Below are 17,126 nucleotides of genomic sequence, written 5' to 3' on the forward strand. Positions count from 1 at the left end.
CACAGGGCAGAGCAGTGATCAAGCAACAGCTGGTTAGATTTGGCCTAATGCCTTCATAGTGGTCAATCAAGAGCAGCCAAGTGACATTTTCCACCGTGCACACTTCTGTGTTGCCCTTCTGCAGGAGCAGGAAGCTCTGGGAGCAGGACCAAGCTCCTTCAAGCTTTTAGGCTGCCCAGCATCTGCCGCCTGGCTACTGCCATCCATCCCTTCAAGTGCTCTTAAGTCCAGGAAGACGCCTCCACTTGTTTTGCACTCTTGGTGTGGCTCTAGCACAGCACAGTCTGAGACAAGCAGAGCTGGGTGTGCAGAGGTGAGGCCAGCCCTGTGTTCACAGTGGGTATTTAAAAGATTCCCAAGAAAAATCTCTAAATGTAACCAACAGACTTCTCTCATTTACAGTGTGTTCAACCCTACAATGTGCGATGACTCATGACAAGTTAAATGGTTATTCAGAGTTGCACTTGAGCTCTGCAATGACAATATATTACAAGTATGCCCTCAACAAAAAAGAAGAGAAACAGTGTTTTCTCCTACAAATCTGGGAGGGTGTGTGGGGAAGTCTCTTGGTAAAGGAATGAGTAACTCAGTATTTGTAAACCATGAATCAACTCACACGATCCACAAACTGAGAACTGAATGTAAGTGGTGATTTTACTACCACAGGTTTTGCCACTACTACAGCAAAGACAACAGACACGACCAAATGATAAAATTTTTTTTTATTATTCACTTTTGAATTCTTTTACACTTTCCTGATTATTTTGTGTAAGGTGAAACTAGAACTGTTTAAAAGACATACACAAATCTAGTACATCAATAACCAGGTATTTCTTTTTGCTATACTATTCTCACAACCACGTGTGTGCTAGGCAATATAACCGTCACAGAAGCAAACTTTAGGCAGAATACTGGTCAGTAAAAACAAAGCGAAAAGAGCTACCAGATATACAGACAGGCTCGGTTCCACATTCACTACTGCATTTATCAAGCGCCAAGTATTAACTGCACAATTTGTTCAGCTAGTAGAGGGGAGTTTTAAAATCAGTGCATGAAATTCTTTTCAGCAGACAGATGGACAAACAGATGGATCCTATACCTAAGTGGAATGTGAAGGCAGGGGATGATACCACGGGACTGATAGGTGACTATTCCTAATCTTTTCCACTGCATTATTCACGCAACTCTTACTAGGTTTTGTGTAATGGGACATGTTTGAAACATGACAAGGTGAGGACGTTTGGAGCTCAAATATTACAAGTTACAAGCGTTACAGATGTGTAGGTCTGCATTCCAGTACAAGATAGGAAATCCTGAATATTTGAGCCAGTACTTGAGCTGGTTTCCTGGTACCACCAAAGAACGGCAGACATGAGCTGAAGAATGCAACAGCACCGGCAGCTCTCAAACACCCAAGGAAGAAACCTGTCCTTGGTGCGAGGTGCAGGCCTCATTCACCACCATCCTGACACCACCAGGAACCGTGGAAAAGATGATGTGCATGTGGGAGTCCAAAATTGCTTTAATGGAGTTTAAACAGGTGAGAGGGTCAAGGATGAACAGAGTCCAGTGGGAGAAAAATTTCTATAAAGTGAACTTAAAAGACGGCTCAGTGATTACTTTAGAAGTTTTCAGGATAAATTGAGAATGGGAATACCATGGACATTTTGATTCACCTAAGAGTAAAGTAATGCAAAAGTGGCAGATCACTTCATGGTATCATCCAAATAATAAGGCCATTCAAAAAATTGAATCTTCTCCTATTGCAAGTCCATGGCAGCAAACCAAGAGTTTTCACTACTGAAGAATATCTAAGTTGTAACTAGGTAAAAGTTATTGCTGTGGGAAGGGGCTTAGTCATGCATGTGGTATGAGCATGAAAGCACTTTGAGAAGTCAAATCCCAGTTATCTGCCAGTGTAAAGAGTTTGGAAATCAAGCTGCTAACTCCCCCGTTTCCCTCCTCCCTAAAACAAACCCCATCCCCAGAAAGACAGGATTGACGAAGTGAGCTTTTGACTGAAAGTGGTGCCTCAGACTCGGTTACAAATGTCTACAGAGTGTGCCTGTTCAACTACCTCATAGCAGTGTCCCTAACTGGAATGCCATACATTGGATTGTTTTCCTTCCATGCCCCAGTGTCACAATAGAATCTCTATAACTTTCTGTACAACTTTACAACAGAATTGTACTTCGACTATTTTGGTGCCAAATTAAGCTCGCCAGAGTTACATAATTGATGTCTACTTTTCTACCAATAAGAGTTTTGTAAAGTCAATTGCAATCACAAAACCCATTATTATTATTATCACAGTGTTCAGTTAAAAATATAAACACGGTAATCGGAACTGTAAATGTTCAGAATAGGAAAGTTCGGAATGCCATTGGAATAACCGACCTCCGCTCTAGGTACACAAAACACCAACCAACCGGTTTTACCCCACAGACAGTTTTTGCTACGTTGAGGTTGTGAAAGTCGATGTACTATTCTTTTTGCTTGTCGCACAAAGGGATTATGTGTAGGATACAGGGTGACATTGAACATATAGTGAAGCGTGACAGCCATTAGTTCTCTCCCTCCCCAGCATCCCCTTCATCTCCCTGGTTTTCCGACGTCCATAGCTGTAAGGAAATACAAACACGTGTTTATGCTGGAAGCACAGTTAATTACAATTGTCAGGAAAGGGAAGACAGCGTAATTAGTAGTAGCTGTGCAACTTTCTCAGCTAAGAGCAATGCAGAACTGAACTTAATAGCAAAGCTAAGGAATAATAATCTAGAGCATGAATAAAAGACAAGCAAGAAGCCAGCACAAGCTGAGAAGTTCCACATAAAACTGTTGAGAACAAACTCCACTCTGTTAACAAAAAGAATCTGAGTTTGTTACAGCAATTAACAAGTGATTCCTAGTTTGAACAAGCAAGTCTAACTGGTCTGGTTACAAAAAGCATCGAAGTTAACACATGCAGTTAACGCCTGAGAAAAAGCTCTTAATTGCACAGAACTGCATCAGCTTTCAGATGCTGAGTCCCACTTCACAGAGTGCAGCAGCCTAGAGTGCAGTGGTTTGCCCCATGGTACTCACAGTGAGGTTGTCCCTAAGCAGCTGCATGATCAGGGTGCTGTCTTTGTAAGACTCTTCATTCAGCGTGTCCAGCTCTGCTATTGCTTCATCAAATGCCTAAAAACATAAACACAGCCCTTTCACACTCTGCTTTCTGGAGTCACTTCTGCTTATACAGAGCTTACAAATTTGCCACATTACTATCCAAATTCAGTTAAAAAATCTTCCAGTATTTTTCTTTTCCACCACAAGAAGAAATGCAAACCGAAGTGAGCACCAGATCCTAGACAGCCAGGGGAAAACGAAAGTCTTCAGGGGTGTTCAGATTAAAGCCCAGAAAAACTTTACTAATCATGGTAATACCAAATATTGAAAAGGCAAGAGCATTCTCTGTGTCATGCTGAAAAACGGTTCACATAGCTTGAAGTCAGGTTTAAGAACAACACTTAAAAAAAGAGACTTTCATTAAAAACGAAGGTCTCATTGGTCTAAATAAACAGTGAAAGACAAAGGTACCATTACTAGGAGAGACATACTGTACATGAGTGAGTAGACAAGAAAATGGAACACAAGATTTTTCAACAGTAGGGAGGAAGGTTTTCAATTTCTTTTCACAACAGCAGAGGAAGTCAGGTATGTTCCACTAGAGATTAACAAAGCCATTCTTCCCATCCATCTGTTACACATGAAAATCAATACTGTGAGTCTGAGAGCCATAAGTGCTATTTCTTCATTCAGGTTTCAAACAGATGTAAGCATTTTAACTAAAAAAAGCAAGAACAGCAACAGCATTTTACAGCAAAACATCACTTCTTGTTACAAAGTCTTACTGAAGTGCCTATTAAGAACACAAAGATTCACCTAATGCCATGTTATTCAAGTTACTACCGGACAATTTTCACAGACACAAAAAGCTCCATTTAGAAGACTAATCCTATTTTAGGGAGAAGGCTAAGGAAAAAATGACTGGCTATTTGTTTGCCACAACCCATCACAAAAGCTCTTTTTGGTCTCTGGAGAGAGGGGTACACATGCATATGGATAACAAGGACATTTAGAGCTACAAAGATGGGCACACAGACAACACCAACATTCATGTACTGGCTAAGTGCTCCTATTTAAATAAATATTTCACTTTAGAACTGCTTAATTAATTCAAGTGTTTTCAATTTTGACACAAACACATTCTAAGAGATTTAGGTGGACATTAAAAAGAGGCAATTTGTCTTCCCTGTCACTGGAACAGCTGCAGTAGCAAATCAGCCTTACCCAAAGCTGATCTAGTCCAGCAAACCAACTTACCTGAAAATATACTACAATGACAACAGTTCAATGACAGCATTTTTAAGGAATTTGATATGAAAAAGCATAATCATCTACAAAGTGCTACTGTAACCATGTAATTACCTCCTCAGCCTCCACAAAAATTGGTGATATGAAGAGTCTGCTTACCGTCTTTGCCAGATTACAGGCTTTTTCAGGAGAATTTAGGATCTCATAGTAGAAGACAGAGAAATTTAGAGCCAAACCGAGTCGAATGGGGTGTGTTGGCTGCATCTCTTTCTTGCTAATTTCAAATGCCTCCTGATAAGCTTGCTGGGAATTTGCTACTGTTGCTGCAAGAAGCAATTACAACCACATAAATACACAGTACATCTCTACATGGGGGAAGCAATTATATTCTCAGCCTAGACTACCGTGCCACCAGAAATTCATACAATTACCTATACACAGACACTTACTTCAATGTTTTTACATGCAAAAGCCTGCCTTCCACTTGCTGAACTACTAATGCTAAATAGATTTTTTAAAAGAGACTTAAAGTAAATTTTTTCAACAAATTCGAACCAATCTGAATGGACCCAAACTCTACTTAAGTCAAAGTGTTCTGCTTTTAAACATTCATTTCCAGCCCAGCTGAAGAAGTCATAGTTATCAATAATAAATTCAGACAAAACCATATGGGGAGTAAAAGATAACTGAACTCCTGCAGTTAGGTCATGAACTTTGTATTTCAGGTTGGGGTTTCAGGGCAAAGCCAACAGTCCCTTCCTGGCTAATGAGTAACAATAAGATCCGTGCTGGTCAGATACTCACAGGAATTCAGGCACAGTTCAGCACTGCTTTCCCATTTGAGAACTAATTACTTTAAAATCCAGGAACCCAATATCCCATATTTGCATGCAGAGAGTTTGCAAACAGTGAAGACTTGAGCTAAATTCATAGTTTAAACATGACATCAAAGGAACAAAGCATTTTCCATGAGAAAGAAACCTACATTCTCCAGGAAAATGATTTTACTCTGCCACATATGCTTGAAAATTAGCCACTGTGGTCAGGGGCTGCAAGTAGAGTTTGACTGCATTGATGAACATCTATCTGTCAATCACTTCTATTAATTTCAGTGAAGTCTTTCTCCAAAAGTGACTTGCACTGCACCTATCTTCATAACCACAGAGCATTAGTAAGAAATAAATACTTATGTTGGGGAAAAGAATGCAAGTGTTTTTTACACTTGATTGTGCTTGGTCTGCAGAATGAGAGACTTCATTTCTACTTACTCTGCTTATTGTCCCCAGACGCCACCTCTGAGAGGTATCTGTAGTAATCACCTTTCATTTTCAAATAGAAGACCTTGCTTTCTGGCTGCGTGGCATTGACAATAAGGTATTTATCCAGGAGTTCCTGAGAAGGATTTAAAACAAAGTGACGTTTCCTGAGTCATAATGTCTGAAACAGACCCTTTGTTACAATGGTGAGCATGAACTGTTCAAACAGTAACAATGACTTCTGTCATGACTTACGTAGAGTCATGTGTTAATCACTTTGCCTACTGCTGTCTAAACTCTGGGGAAAAAAAAAAGAGAAACTACTTGTAGCCTAATCTACGGAGAGCTGAAAACTTGCGGTGTTGAGACGACCCACAATTCCCTCCTGCAGGATCTAAAGGCTACCAGGGCTTAAGCTTGCTGATGCAAACCCACATCCACGGCCAACTAATGAAAAGCATCAGATGGAAATTAGCACCTCTGGTCACTTTTGCTGCCACAAATTTGAATTCTATGCAGAGCTGTGAAATTGTCCACAAGGAACTGATTCTATCTCCAGCGTCAGCTGAACAGTTTGACAGTGGCACAAGCAGTACGTGTGCACTCAGAAAGAGATGCAAAGATTGACTGCACTGACAGCATCTGCTCCAGACTGATCTTAAGCAAACAAAACAACAATAAAAGGCATCTTGTCTGAGTGAAAGAAAAAGCAAAATCAGTCTGGGAGAAGAGCTACACACCTTCTCCATTAAACAAAAGTAATAAAAAAGACTCAGGATGTCAGCATTCACTAATGAAAGAATTTAAACAGCAGGCCTTTTAGCAGGACTCATGCTGGTGCCCCAGATCTAAATTTGTTTTCATGGTGAACCCTCTCCAGCCAGCAGCCAGGGGTTTTCAACATGGCCTTGTTTGCTTTTTTCTGCTAAAAAGTATACTCTTTTATAACAAATTTCTTAAGAAGCAAGCTAAATGACTTAGGAGCTAGAATTGGACCCAAGTATGTAGCTATGCAAAATTATTCCCCTGCTAAGGTGCTGCAGTGTCTACAGCACTACTAAAATTCCTTAAGCCTCTCTGAAGAATGCTGCAGTACTAACTACTGTTATTTTTGCTGTTGGATTATTACCAGAACATCATTGCAGATATCCTGCAATTCAGCCTCAATTTTCTCACGATATTCTTTTCCCATCTGCTGTTTCTTCTCATTTCTCTCTGTTTTCTGTTCGATGCTGGAGATCACGCGCCAGGAGGAGCGACGGGCACCGACCACGTTCTTGTAGGCCACGGAGAGGAGATTCCTTTCTTCATTGGACAGTTCATGTCCCTGCTCAGTGACAGCCTTCATAGCAGCAGCCATGTCATCGTAACGCTCGGCTTGCTCAGCCAGTTTGGCTTTCTGTACCAACTCACTTTTATCCATGGCTGTCCTGCAATTAGCAAGGAATAAAAATAGAGAAAAATGTCTCGACTGTCTGCACTGGGGAAGTTCATGCTGAAGGGTGAAGCAGATCTTACAGTCATTAATAAGAGGGAAATCTATCAACTGTAATAAAGTAATACAAAGGGTTTCTTTCTAAAAATGTATTTGACCTTTTGCCAAATATGTATCATTTCCATGTGTAAATGACTAATGACAATCCTGAAGATATGAAAGCATCGTTCTTCAAAATGCAGCAAAAGTCATACTGGCATTAAGCACAGCCCTACATGAATCTGTCCTCTTTCCTATACCAGCCACAGCTCAACTGGGACAATACTAACCAAGAAACCACCAGGTTGGTTGTTTTTTCAGGTTGGTTTGTTTGTCGTTGTTTGTTTCCCTCCACTGCAATACAACAGCAACTACTTAGGAGCACTGAAGCACTGGACAGCCCCTCCTGACCCTGAAAATTTTGGCAAGTAAACGGAGATGTTTCTGTGGGTTACATAAACCATACCCAGGAAAGCTGTAGTTGTTGGCAACTATGGAAAGTACATTTATACTGTTCTGCCAGAAAATAATGTGGAGTTTTTTTTTACATATGCATCAACACACACATAATGGACAATTCTACACAGCTAGGGTGGCTGCAGTCTCAGGTTTTCAAGACCTTTTAAATAAGATTGACATTCATAAAATCTGAATGGGACATGGCCCACATGATGGTCACTACTACAAAAACAAGTTGCTTATACGGAAACAACTCATTTATCATTTCTAATAATGCAGTTTAGCAACCAAAGCTGTGAAAACACAGCTACTCACATGGCCACAAGGTCACTGAAGAGCTTAAGCCAGGGAGAATGTGTGTACCACCCAGGGCCAGGCTCACAGGAGAAAGTAAATTAGTTTCTTTGCCTTTATCAAAACGGACCTTAACACCTCACAAACTTACAGACATCCCAAATTCATCTGTAAAATTTCTCCAGGTGCGCAGGTTCACTTTTGGACACATCCAGCTGTTATTCTCATTAGTACTGTGCAATAATTATCCTCTCCTACTCCTAAATCCTAATCAGAGCTCTCACTGTCTAGATAAGTTGTCAGGCTGAGACTTAACAGCCTAAAAACAACTTCTAAAAGAACAATAAAACCCAAACAAGAACAGTAAGTTTACATTTGTATTTCACAGACTTCTGTTCATTACAGAAGCACCTACAATCCTATTAGAAAGACCCAACATACTGAATGTGATTGCTGCAGCCTTTTCCCTGGCTCTCACCTTTCAAGATTCTAGTCTGACACGCTTCTGATGGAGAACATCTTGCACACACTGCTCAGCTTGTATTTTACTCCAAGGATCACCTACCACACTATTACAGAGGAAAACCGGTCCCCTGTACCAAATCCTCAACCAGGACAATGAGATGCAGACCCAAATTCCCATTGTGTGTATGAGCAGTTTCATACACTGCTCACACTGCCAAGGACGAGTCCTAACTACAAAATTATTTTGAGATGAGCACATTCTGTCCCTCCAGGTGAAGATATTCCACTTTAGCAAAAAAATAAACCAAAACACCCCCCAGAATATCAAGTCAAACATTGTCATTTCACACAAAAGTTCCTGAAGCAAACCCAGCAACCAAACCTACCTGCTCTGTATCTGCAAGTCACACTCACTCCTCCTTGTATTTGATCCTTTGTAGATCCTAATGCATCCATCCTCGTAAGGCACTCAAAGTAAGGACACAGAATGCTAAAACCAGCCTCCTGGAAAGGGACCTTTTGCAGACTGGTAAGTAAAGTTGGGCTCTGTTTCAGCTCCATTTCAAGTACTGTGTTTAAATCAGTGGATTCTGGGACCTACTGAAAGGGGCCGCACAGACTTCAGATCAAAGCCCTCAACAAGACAGGGTGACTGTGGGCAGCAGTGTGACAACTTGTGGTAAGGCATGATTCATTCAATCATCAGCTCTCTTCCCCAGTAAGCTTTTACCCTGGGGATATTTTCATTTGTTTTCACAGGCTTATCAAACAGATAGCTCCTGATGACGGAAAAGGTTAAGCGGGATTTGTGATGTGCATGGTTTCTCCCTACTTTGAAGGCTATCATAACACCAATGCAAAACAAGTCCAAGGAAATCATCAGAGCATTTCCCCTTGAGACAACCCATCCCACTTTTCCCTGTTGAGTCTATCAAACCTTGTAAACCATTCCCTTAACTCAGCACTAATTGCAGACTATGTGCTTAAGGCAGGAAGTAATTTGTGAGTGGTGTTCCTCTACCCACTCACTAAAATCTGAACATGAGCAAAGTACACCTGAAGAATGCTTTTTACATTACAAGAGCCAACTTTAAACAACAGGACATTGAAGCGAAACAGTTTCAGAGCACTTTTAGTTTCTTTATTGTCTGCAGAGCTTCTAGAAGTATTTCTACTGCAAACATCTTATCTTCTCCTCTTCTTCTAATGGAATGTGATTGTTATGTGGAAGCAGCCTGCTTGTTGAAGTGCAGAGGCAAGTAGCCCCAACTGAGTTTACATTTTGCCATTGAAAGGTCAGTTTTATCTGTGATCTGCACTTTGCCAATAGTGGTCTAATCTGTAGACAAGTCATCTGTGCAGAGTTCCATTTACAAACAATATAGAATTCAGTTTTGAAAGGGTGCAGAGTTTGTTTTATCAAGCTCACTGACATATTTATATTTAGATGCAAGACAGTTCATAGTAGTCAATGGGTTCATATAAGGACACATGAAGGAAATCACAAAGGGAACTGCTCATGAAGGAAAACATGGGGGCACAAAGACCTAATGGATAAAAAAGATCCAGAAACCAGTTTAACATATCAATTATACAAGTAAAATACCAGCACAAAGATTAGAATATTGCTTCTCATCAAGCAACTTTCCTCAGCAATGTAACTAATTTATGCACATGAAACTCATTTATGCATATATGAAACTCAAACTCATCACTAAAGATGCAGCTTCTGAGAACTTCACTTAGTTTTGACGTAAGAATTCAGTGTACAGGGGCTTGAGTTTAGTTAATTCATGCTAATATCTGTACTGTTAGTAGGCTTGCTATGAAACACAAGTATTATTCAGAAACATGGATTTAAAAGAACTTAAATGCGGTAAGAAAATAATTGCTCACACCAAAATATCTGCCAATGACAGCAAGTCACCATAATTTCCTTTCCAGGATGCTGCTGCATAAAGGAACACTTAAAATCCTCATTTGATTCTCCATTGCTTACCTTGTTAGCAGCTTGGAGAGAGCTTTGCAGAGCTATGCTGGCTTGAGCTCCAAAGAGGGAAGTGTTTGCCAGAAGGAAAAAAGATAGAAGGAAAGGAGTGATGTTTGAAAACGCAAAGAAGCAACTATCAGTTATAACTGGTCCCTCCCAGAGAGGAGATGAAAGCCACACTCTAACAATGGACCAGTGTGCCACAGTCTGAAACAAGCAAAGCCTAGAGCTAAAAATACACCTAGGCCACACACAGAAGCCATCTACCAAAGGTTACCTGCAGCTAGGAGCAAAACACACAGAGGTGATGAACAGGAGGCTGACAGGAATGATCTATTCTAGCACTAATAAAGCCATGCCATGGCGGCAAAGGGAAAAGAGGGAAGATGGAAAAAGGAGTAGAGACGTGCAGATCACAGCCATGGAGGAGTCCTGAAAGTTGCCTGTTCTAAGCAGAAGATTCTGATATTAGATGCATTAACACACTTCAAATTCTTAAGACACTGTCTTCTTAAGAATCTGTCCAATACAACTTAGTAGCCCTCCAAAAAAGCAGTGGCTGGACACTGCTCACAACAGGGGATGCCAACCACTGCCCAGCAGTCACAGCCAATAGCACCAGCTGCCAGAAATTTTAATCACCTGAAGTCCCACAGTCAAAATGTAATTTTTTTACTATTTTTTCCCCCTATCTCCCATACAGCCTAGAGCTCTTTCAATCCCTCTTACAAATGCAGAAGAGCATGTATGCAGGCACTGTAAGTTACAAGTGCTTACTCCCACCCCAGAAAAGCTTTACGCCTGTGTAGACAAGACTGAAACGTATCACAAAGCATCAAAAGTAAAGGTTAGAACCTGTAAAACTCAGTAGTTTGTAGCTGCCTGCATCCTTCAGTGGAAGATGCAGTAGAAGGGGACGGTGTGACCAGCCTGGGAACAGGACCTGGAGTCAGTACACCCATGGATCTTTCAAGAGTGGATGGACACACAGAACTGGAGGTTTACATCCCATTAACAGCTGAGGGGTAAAACATGCAGCTACCATTGTTCAGATGACTGCAGGATTTTGAGAACTACAGCTTACTCCTCAGCACTTACTCCATCTACTCTGTAGCCTTTATTGTTTCCCATTCCAATGGGCTCTTTAGGACAAAGCCAAAACAGATCAGAACTAACTGTGCTTAAAGTCTGTAGAAATCAAATGAAAACTGACACTGAAAATAATCTGGCTTATATAACATATCGAACTGACAGGACAATACTAATAAGCTTACGTTGGTCTGAAGTCTGCTGCTCTTGATGACCTGTTCTTCTGATGCTAATTAAGTCATCGATTTTTGTGCACTGTTTTTCTCTCTACAGCAAGCATGAGAAACTACCAGACAAACACTACCACTTTTTAGAAAAGAACTGGTGAGAAAGCAATGTAGTTATTGGTTTGACATACTGGTCCCTAACAAGTCGAGTAGAGCTGCAGGTTAACAGACCTGTGTATTTCACTGTGAGAAAGGAATACAAAACCAGATTTGGTGAAATGGGAGGCAATCATATTTCCCAGTCACAAGCTCTGTAAGTCCACTCAAATTCTAGCAGGAGAAGCAGCAGACTGGTACAGAATTTGCAGCTCAATATTCCACCAACATGTGAACACACCTTATTTGTTTTCTGGATGGGCAATTCATTCCAAAATTAAACATTCAAGTGAGGTGAGTAGTATTTCAAAATAAGAGTTCTATAATTACAGAGTAAGAGCTTTGGAGACATTATTTCTAAAATAAATAGAAAATCATTCTCCATCATTCAGGTACACACATGCTGACACAAGTATCTGCATGATGGGGATGGCATTCCCTGTCAACTGGACATCGCTTGAAACATTTTTTACAGGAAATGGAGTGCAACTCTTTCAACCTTCCTTGCTTTACTGCAGTATTAGGTATTGGATTTTATTAGTTGTGTTTCTCTAGTTGGTTCCCTTAAAGGCTATACCATGGATTGTTAAATAACCGATTAGAAAATGAATGGCTCTGGTAAGATCTGAACAGTAAAATCTTCCTGTCAGAAGCTTGGGTATAGCAAGTTCAGTAAAATATCCTGCAAACATGAGGGAAAAAGGAAAATGATTTCACAGCTGTGATATTCCTGCTGACCTTGTGCAGCACATAACTTTAGCCTCCTCTGCATCTACCCTGGCCTTCAGCTCAAATCTCTATGCAAATGTTGAGATAAAATTAACATTCTATAAAGCCATGCCTCACCCTGCTCTGGCCATCTGCTGCCATCATTACTTGTTGCTTCTTAAAATTGAATAAAATGACACTCAATGCTTTTCAGTCTCCGTAGAGAATTACAAAATGCCTATGACCACTACCAATAGCATGTGGGAACACTGATGGTGTATGGACACCTTAAATTTAGTGACTGCAGCCTTGCTCTTCCTAATGCCAGGCTGAAAAGCAGAGCTCTGCTCCCTACCTATGGCCCTTTGCTCAGGACAGCTGCAGGTGGAGACGTGCTGGCACTTCCACAGCACAACATACCCACATGGCAACACCTTTTTGTTCCAACTGGCAGAACTGTTTTTGGCTAGAACCCAGGTGGAAATAGTGAGTTAACCCAAAAAATCTTCCCCCAGGCATAAAGTTCATGCCAAATTAATGTATTCGTATCACAGGTAAATCACTTTTGTTAATAATAAACTGACAGTATTTATATTACAGGGTGGGGCAAGAAGTGTGGCCATATAACAGACACACTACTGTAATGCCTGGTATTAGGATACCACACGGATCAGAGTAGGAGCTTTTACCTCATTAACCAAATAATTATTTACTGAACTCCTCCTCATCCGAGTTTATTCACATGCATCACAAAAAGCTGCATACTGGCACAGGCCTGCTCAGGAAAAAATAAAAAGACTCAACATCAAAATAGCAGAGATCAGAACATGCGGTACTGACATAATGAGGTTGAGAAAACTGCACCAGGCCCATCTGTGCAAGGAGTCTATCACTTTATTGGTACCAATTTAATAAACAAAATATGATACACGGGATATTTTTGCAGTCCTTTAATATGAGAAAAAGGCACTTGTGTGCTTGTTTTCTTTTCTAGACCAGATTATATCTCATTATTGTTCTAAAATAAAAGTAAGCTCATCTTTTTCATATAAAAGGATTAAAAATTTTGACTGAGGTGTCCTTCATTAGCGAACATGTAAAAACACAAATATTCCTACAGCCACTGAAGATACAAAACATTACAAACATTCCCAAAGTCTCTGATATTTTTCCATGGGAATTTAGTTTTTATGGTGCTGCATGATGTGGTTTTTTTGTCTTCCTATCACTGGAACAGGTATTTTAACTATTAATAAAAAAATATATCTGAAAGCAACCAATTTATATTGTGATCTTTGTGTGAGATGCATTTATGCCAATACAGTGATTGTGTGCCACTGCCATTTCATCATCCCAATTAATACCTGGTTATACATACCTCAAACAAAACCCATGGCCGTTAGATCTGGGCTACCGCCCAGCCTTTTTATAGGCTGGGACTGGCTTGAACCAACCTTCTTTCCCTGTGGAGTGCTCCCTAAACGCATCTCTATTCCCAAATGGACACGAATGATCAAAATTGGAGAGTAACAATAAAAGCATTTTATTCCCTTCTAAAGCGCTCATACACGGCCACGACCACCTTCGGCCCTACGTGGGCCGGCTCACAGCCACCGGCACGGACACGGCAGCTGCGCTCTCCCGGGCTGGGCACGGCGCTCCCGGCTTCGGGAAGCCCGAGGCCGGCCCAACCCTGCCGCGGCGTGGGCGAGCTGCGGGCAGTGCCGGCTGCCGGCCCCGGCGTGGCGGGGCTCGCTCTCGGTCCCGGGCGGGCAGCCCTTCCCGCCGGGCGGGCCCAGGTGAGCGCGGCCGCGCCCCGGGCAGCGAGTGACTCACCGGGGCGGGGCAGCGCCGGGCGCTCGGGGAGGGGGCGGCACCGCCCGCTCGGGCCCGCCAGCGGCCGCCGAGCGAGGGTCACACCGTTAGCCGGGCCGGGGAACGCAGGAGCGCGGAGGCAGCACCGGGGACCCTCCCGCTGGGACCCCCGCGCGGCGCGCCCGCCGCGGCCTGCGGCTCCCCGCGAGGGGTGGAGCGCAGCGGGCCGGGCGGACGGCGGGCAGGCCGGGGCGGACTCCCCCGCGGGTCACGATCCCGATCCCCGACGCCGATGCCCACCCCGATGCCGGGCGCGGCCCCTCACCTGGCGGCGCGCTCGGATCCCACGGGCGGAGGCGACGGGAGCGGCGGCCGCTCGCACGGACACGCGCACACACCCTGCGGCGCTCGGCCCCGCTTCCGCCGCGCGGCACGCCCCTTCCGGCGCCAGGGGGCGCCACCGCCCCGCGCGCCGCCCCAGCGGGACGGTCGCCATGGCGACGGGGGCTCAGCCCGCCCGGGCCGGGCCGGCCCCGGGGCTGAGCGGGGCCCGGGGCTGAGCGGGGCCCGGGGCTGTCGGTGGCCGCCCGCCCGCCCTGTGTGTACACCCGGAGCGGGGAGAACCCCCGAGACACGGCCCGTGGCACGCTCGCACCTCGGCAGCCGCCGCGCTGAGCGCTCTTTGTCTCCTCGGAGCTCCGTGGTGCCGCAGGAAGCGCTGGGGTGGGAGTCCAGGGGAGGGGGCTGCTCCGGCCTGGAAGTGCAGCAGCTTCTCCGGCAACAAAAGAAAGAGTTTCTGGTTTTCTCTGGCCATTTCTCACTGCTGTTCTTTGGCTGGACCTCGCGGTAGGAGTCACAGAATCAGAGAATTGATGAGGTTGGAAAAGACCTCTAAAATCATGGAGTCCAGCCTATGAGGGAACACCACCATGCCAGTCAGAGCATGGCACTAGTGCTGCACCCAGTCTCAAACACCTCCAGGGACCGTGACTCTACCGCCTCCCTGAGCAGACCATTCCAAAGGGACGTGTAAGGGACATACCCGTGGAAAACAGGCAGTGAGGGCATTCTGTGCACCCTCACAGAAATAAAATTTCGCAAATGCTTTTAATTGCAAAATCATCTTGAAATGCTGTTTTAGTAGCAGCTCTTCCCTACAACTTAAATTGCATGTTTTCACTGAAAAATCAAGATCCTTATTGGCTAGATGAATTTTATGCAACTAATAAACTACATTTTCTAGGGAAATGGCAAGAGAGAACATTTTTGGGGCATGAGCGAAAGTCTAGCTTGGCCTCCAAAAAGGAATCCAAGTAAAAGAGTTCAGTTTTGTAATCCATATAATCCTTTTGGATAAGAAGTGACAGGGCACACAACCCCTTGCACTGCACCCAGATCTCAAACTTATGGCAGCAGCACTTGTCAAAGTGTTATTATTGGGGCTTAGTTCAATTACAGCATCCCGGAGTCCAATTTTCTCTTCTACTTTCAGATACAGTCCCGGGCCCATCAAAGTCACTGTCAGATTCCTTTTTGGTGATGGAAGGACTTCATTAATTTCCTGCTTAGTCTCAGTCCAAAGGTTAATTACTTTGGAAAGTCAGAAGGAAAATTACTTGGCACCCATAAGTTATCTTAAGCTGCAAACACTGATTCAGCTCCATCGGTTGCTGTCATCACTCTCTTTTTTCTTTTCTAGGCAAAACTTGTTTTTTCCCCCTATCTTCTCCATAGTCCGTATCTTCTCAGTTTCTATTTGGGCCATTCCCAGTGCTCTTGCTGAGGCCTTGGGGGTGCTGATTCATGGCAGAATTACTTGGTTTTGACACTCCTTACACTCCTTGCCTGCATATCTGCGTATCATACTCAGTTTGCAGAGGTGTGCTGTCGACACCTGTTCATTTAGATTCCTGCTGTGCCTCCCTCACCCTTCTCCCGGCTCATGCCTCTTACTTCCAGTGAGGTGCACTGAGCTCCCTTCATACTGCTCCTCCAATTTGTCCACAAAATTCTCATCATCATCACTGAAGTGCTCGCAATCCTTCTCAGCTGGTATTTTTGGACCATGCAATCTCCACCACAATATCCCAGCAGAACAGTTCCACACTGTGTAGTCACAGAGGTGAAACACCACGCTCTGCTTTCACAGAGCTCCTGCAGCTGGGTCCCTGCTGGGCCAGAGGCCACCGAGACAGAACTGTGTTAATGATACAGGTCATTCCTCCCTGAGCTCTTCCTACCTTGGGGCCTTCTCAGTCCTGGTGTGCCTGGTCTGGTGCAAGAGGTAAGCAGGGCACCCTGCAGTTCCTCCAGGCACAGAGGGGTGAAGGCTGAAACCAACACCAAACCTCAGCTCTGAAAAAGGTTGTAACACCAGCGAGTGGCTCCAAGTGTCACCTTTCAGAGGAGGAAGTGCACATCAGCTCAAAGGATCTGAGACAGGAGATCCAAAACTCTGTGCAAGAATAGCCTTTACCTCAGGGACAGGCTGGATCCATGAAAAAACAAGCACAGCAGAGGGACCAGCCTGCCTGGCTCTCCAGCAGAAAATGTCCTGCTATGTGTTCTCCCAAAGAGCCACATTTCAGGTAAATAAGTGTGAGGTACAAATGGAATTTGGCTTTAGCAGCTGGTCAGTCACTGCCCTGGGGAGCACAGAACAGCTGCACTAAGAGAGTGCTCACACTGAGCTACTGCCTCACAGAGAGTAGATCCAAAAGACAGGAAATCACGGGATTTGCTTTGGAAAAGGAGACAGCTCATGGCCGAGGTGGAGCCCCCTGGTTAGGGGAGCGGTTCTTTACAAGGACTGTGAGACCCGAGCCCTTCCCTGGCTACACTACGGGCTTCACCTCTCGAAGAAGCCTCTCTGCAGGCAGCTGGGGCTGCAAGGACAA

General features: G+C 43.8%; 1 protein-coding gene across 2 annotated transcripts; it reads right to left on the minus strand.

Annotated features, from left to right (window-relative positions):
* Nucleotides 1–707: 707 nt before the first annotated feature.
* YWHAB (tyrosine 3-monooxygenase/tryptophan 5-monooxygenase activation protein beta) lies at nucleotides 708–14,668 on the minus strand. 2 transcript variants are annotated; one of them, XM_048321771.1, is made up of 7 exons: nucleotides 14,555–14,651; nucleotides 10,304–10,742; nucleotides 6,742–7,042; nucleotides 5,625–5,748; nucleotides 4,516–4,679; nucleotides 3,085–3,180; nucleotides 708–2,621 (listed from the first exon to the last, which is right to left on the minus strand). In XM_048321771.1, the coding sequence occupies exons 3-7, from the start codon at nucleotides 7,033–7,035 to the stop codon at nucleotides 2,565–2,567; spliced, it is 735 nt and encodes a 244-aa protein (XP_048177728.1). In that variant the 5' UTR covers nucleotides 7,036–7,042; nucleotides 10,304–10,742; nucleotides 14,555–14,651; the 3' UTR covers nucleotides 708–2,564. The 2 variants fall into 2 exon arrangements, with proteins under 2 accessions (XP_048177728.1, XP_048177727.1); XM_048321770.1 differs by lacking the exon at nucleotides 10,304–10,742 and having other exon boundaries at nucleotides 14,555–14,668.
* Between the last annotated feature and the right edge of the window lie 2,458 nt (nucleotides 14,669–17,126).

The sequence above is a fragment of the Corvus hawaiiensis genome, chromosome 17 (genome assembly GCF_020740725.1).
Source record: "Corvus hawaiiensis isolate bCorHaw1 chromosome 17, bCorHaw1.pri.cur, whole genome shotgun sequence".
NCBI lineage: Eukaryota > Metazoa > Chordata > Aves > Passeriformes > Corvidae > Corvus > Corvus hawaiiensis.

Bases quoted from the DNA above. Each gene is read 5' to 3' on its own strand.
- YWHAB (XM_048321770.1), bottom strand. From the start codon at position 7,035: ATGGATAAAAGTGAGTTGGTACAGAAAGCCAAACTGGCTGAGCAAGCC. The intron at 5,749-6,741 runs GTAATAATCCAA...AATCCTTCTCAG, and splicing joins ATATCTGCAATGATGTTCTG to GAACTCCTGGATAAATACCT. The intron at 4,680-5,624 runs GTAAGTAGAAAT...TGCTTCTTGCAG, and splicing joins GTCTGGGGACAATAAGCAGA to CAACAGTAGCAAATTCCCAG.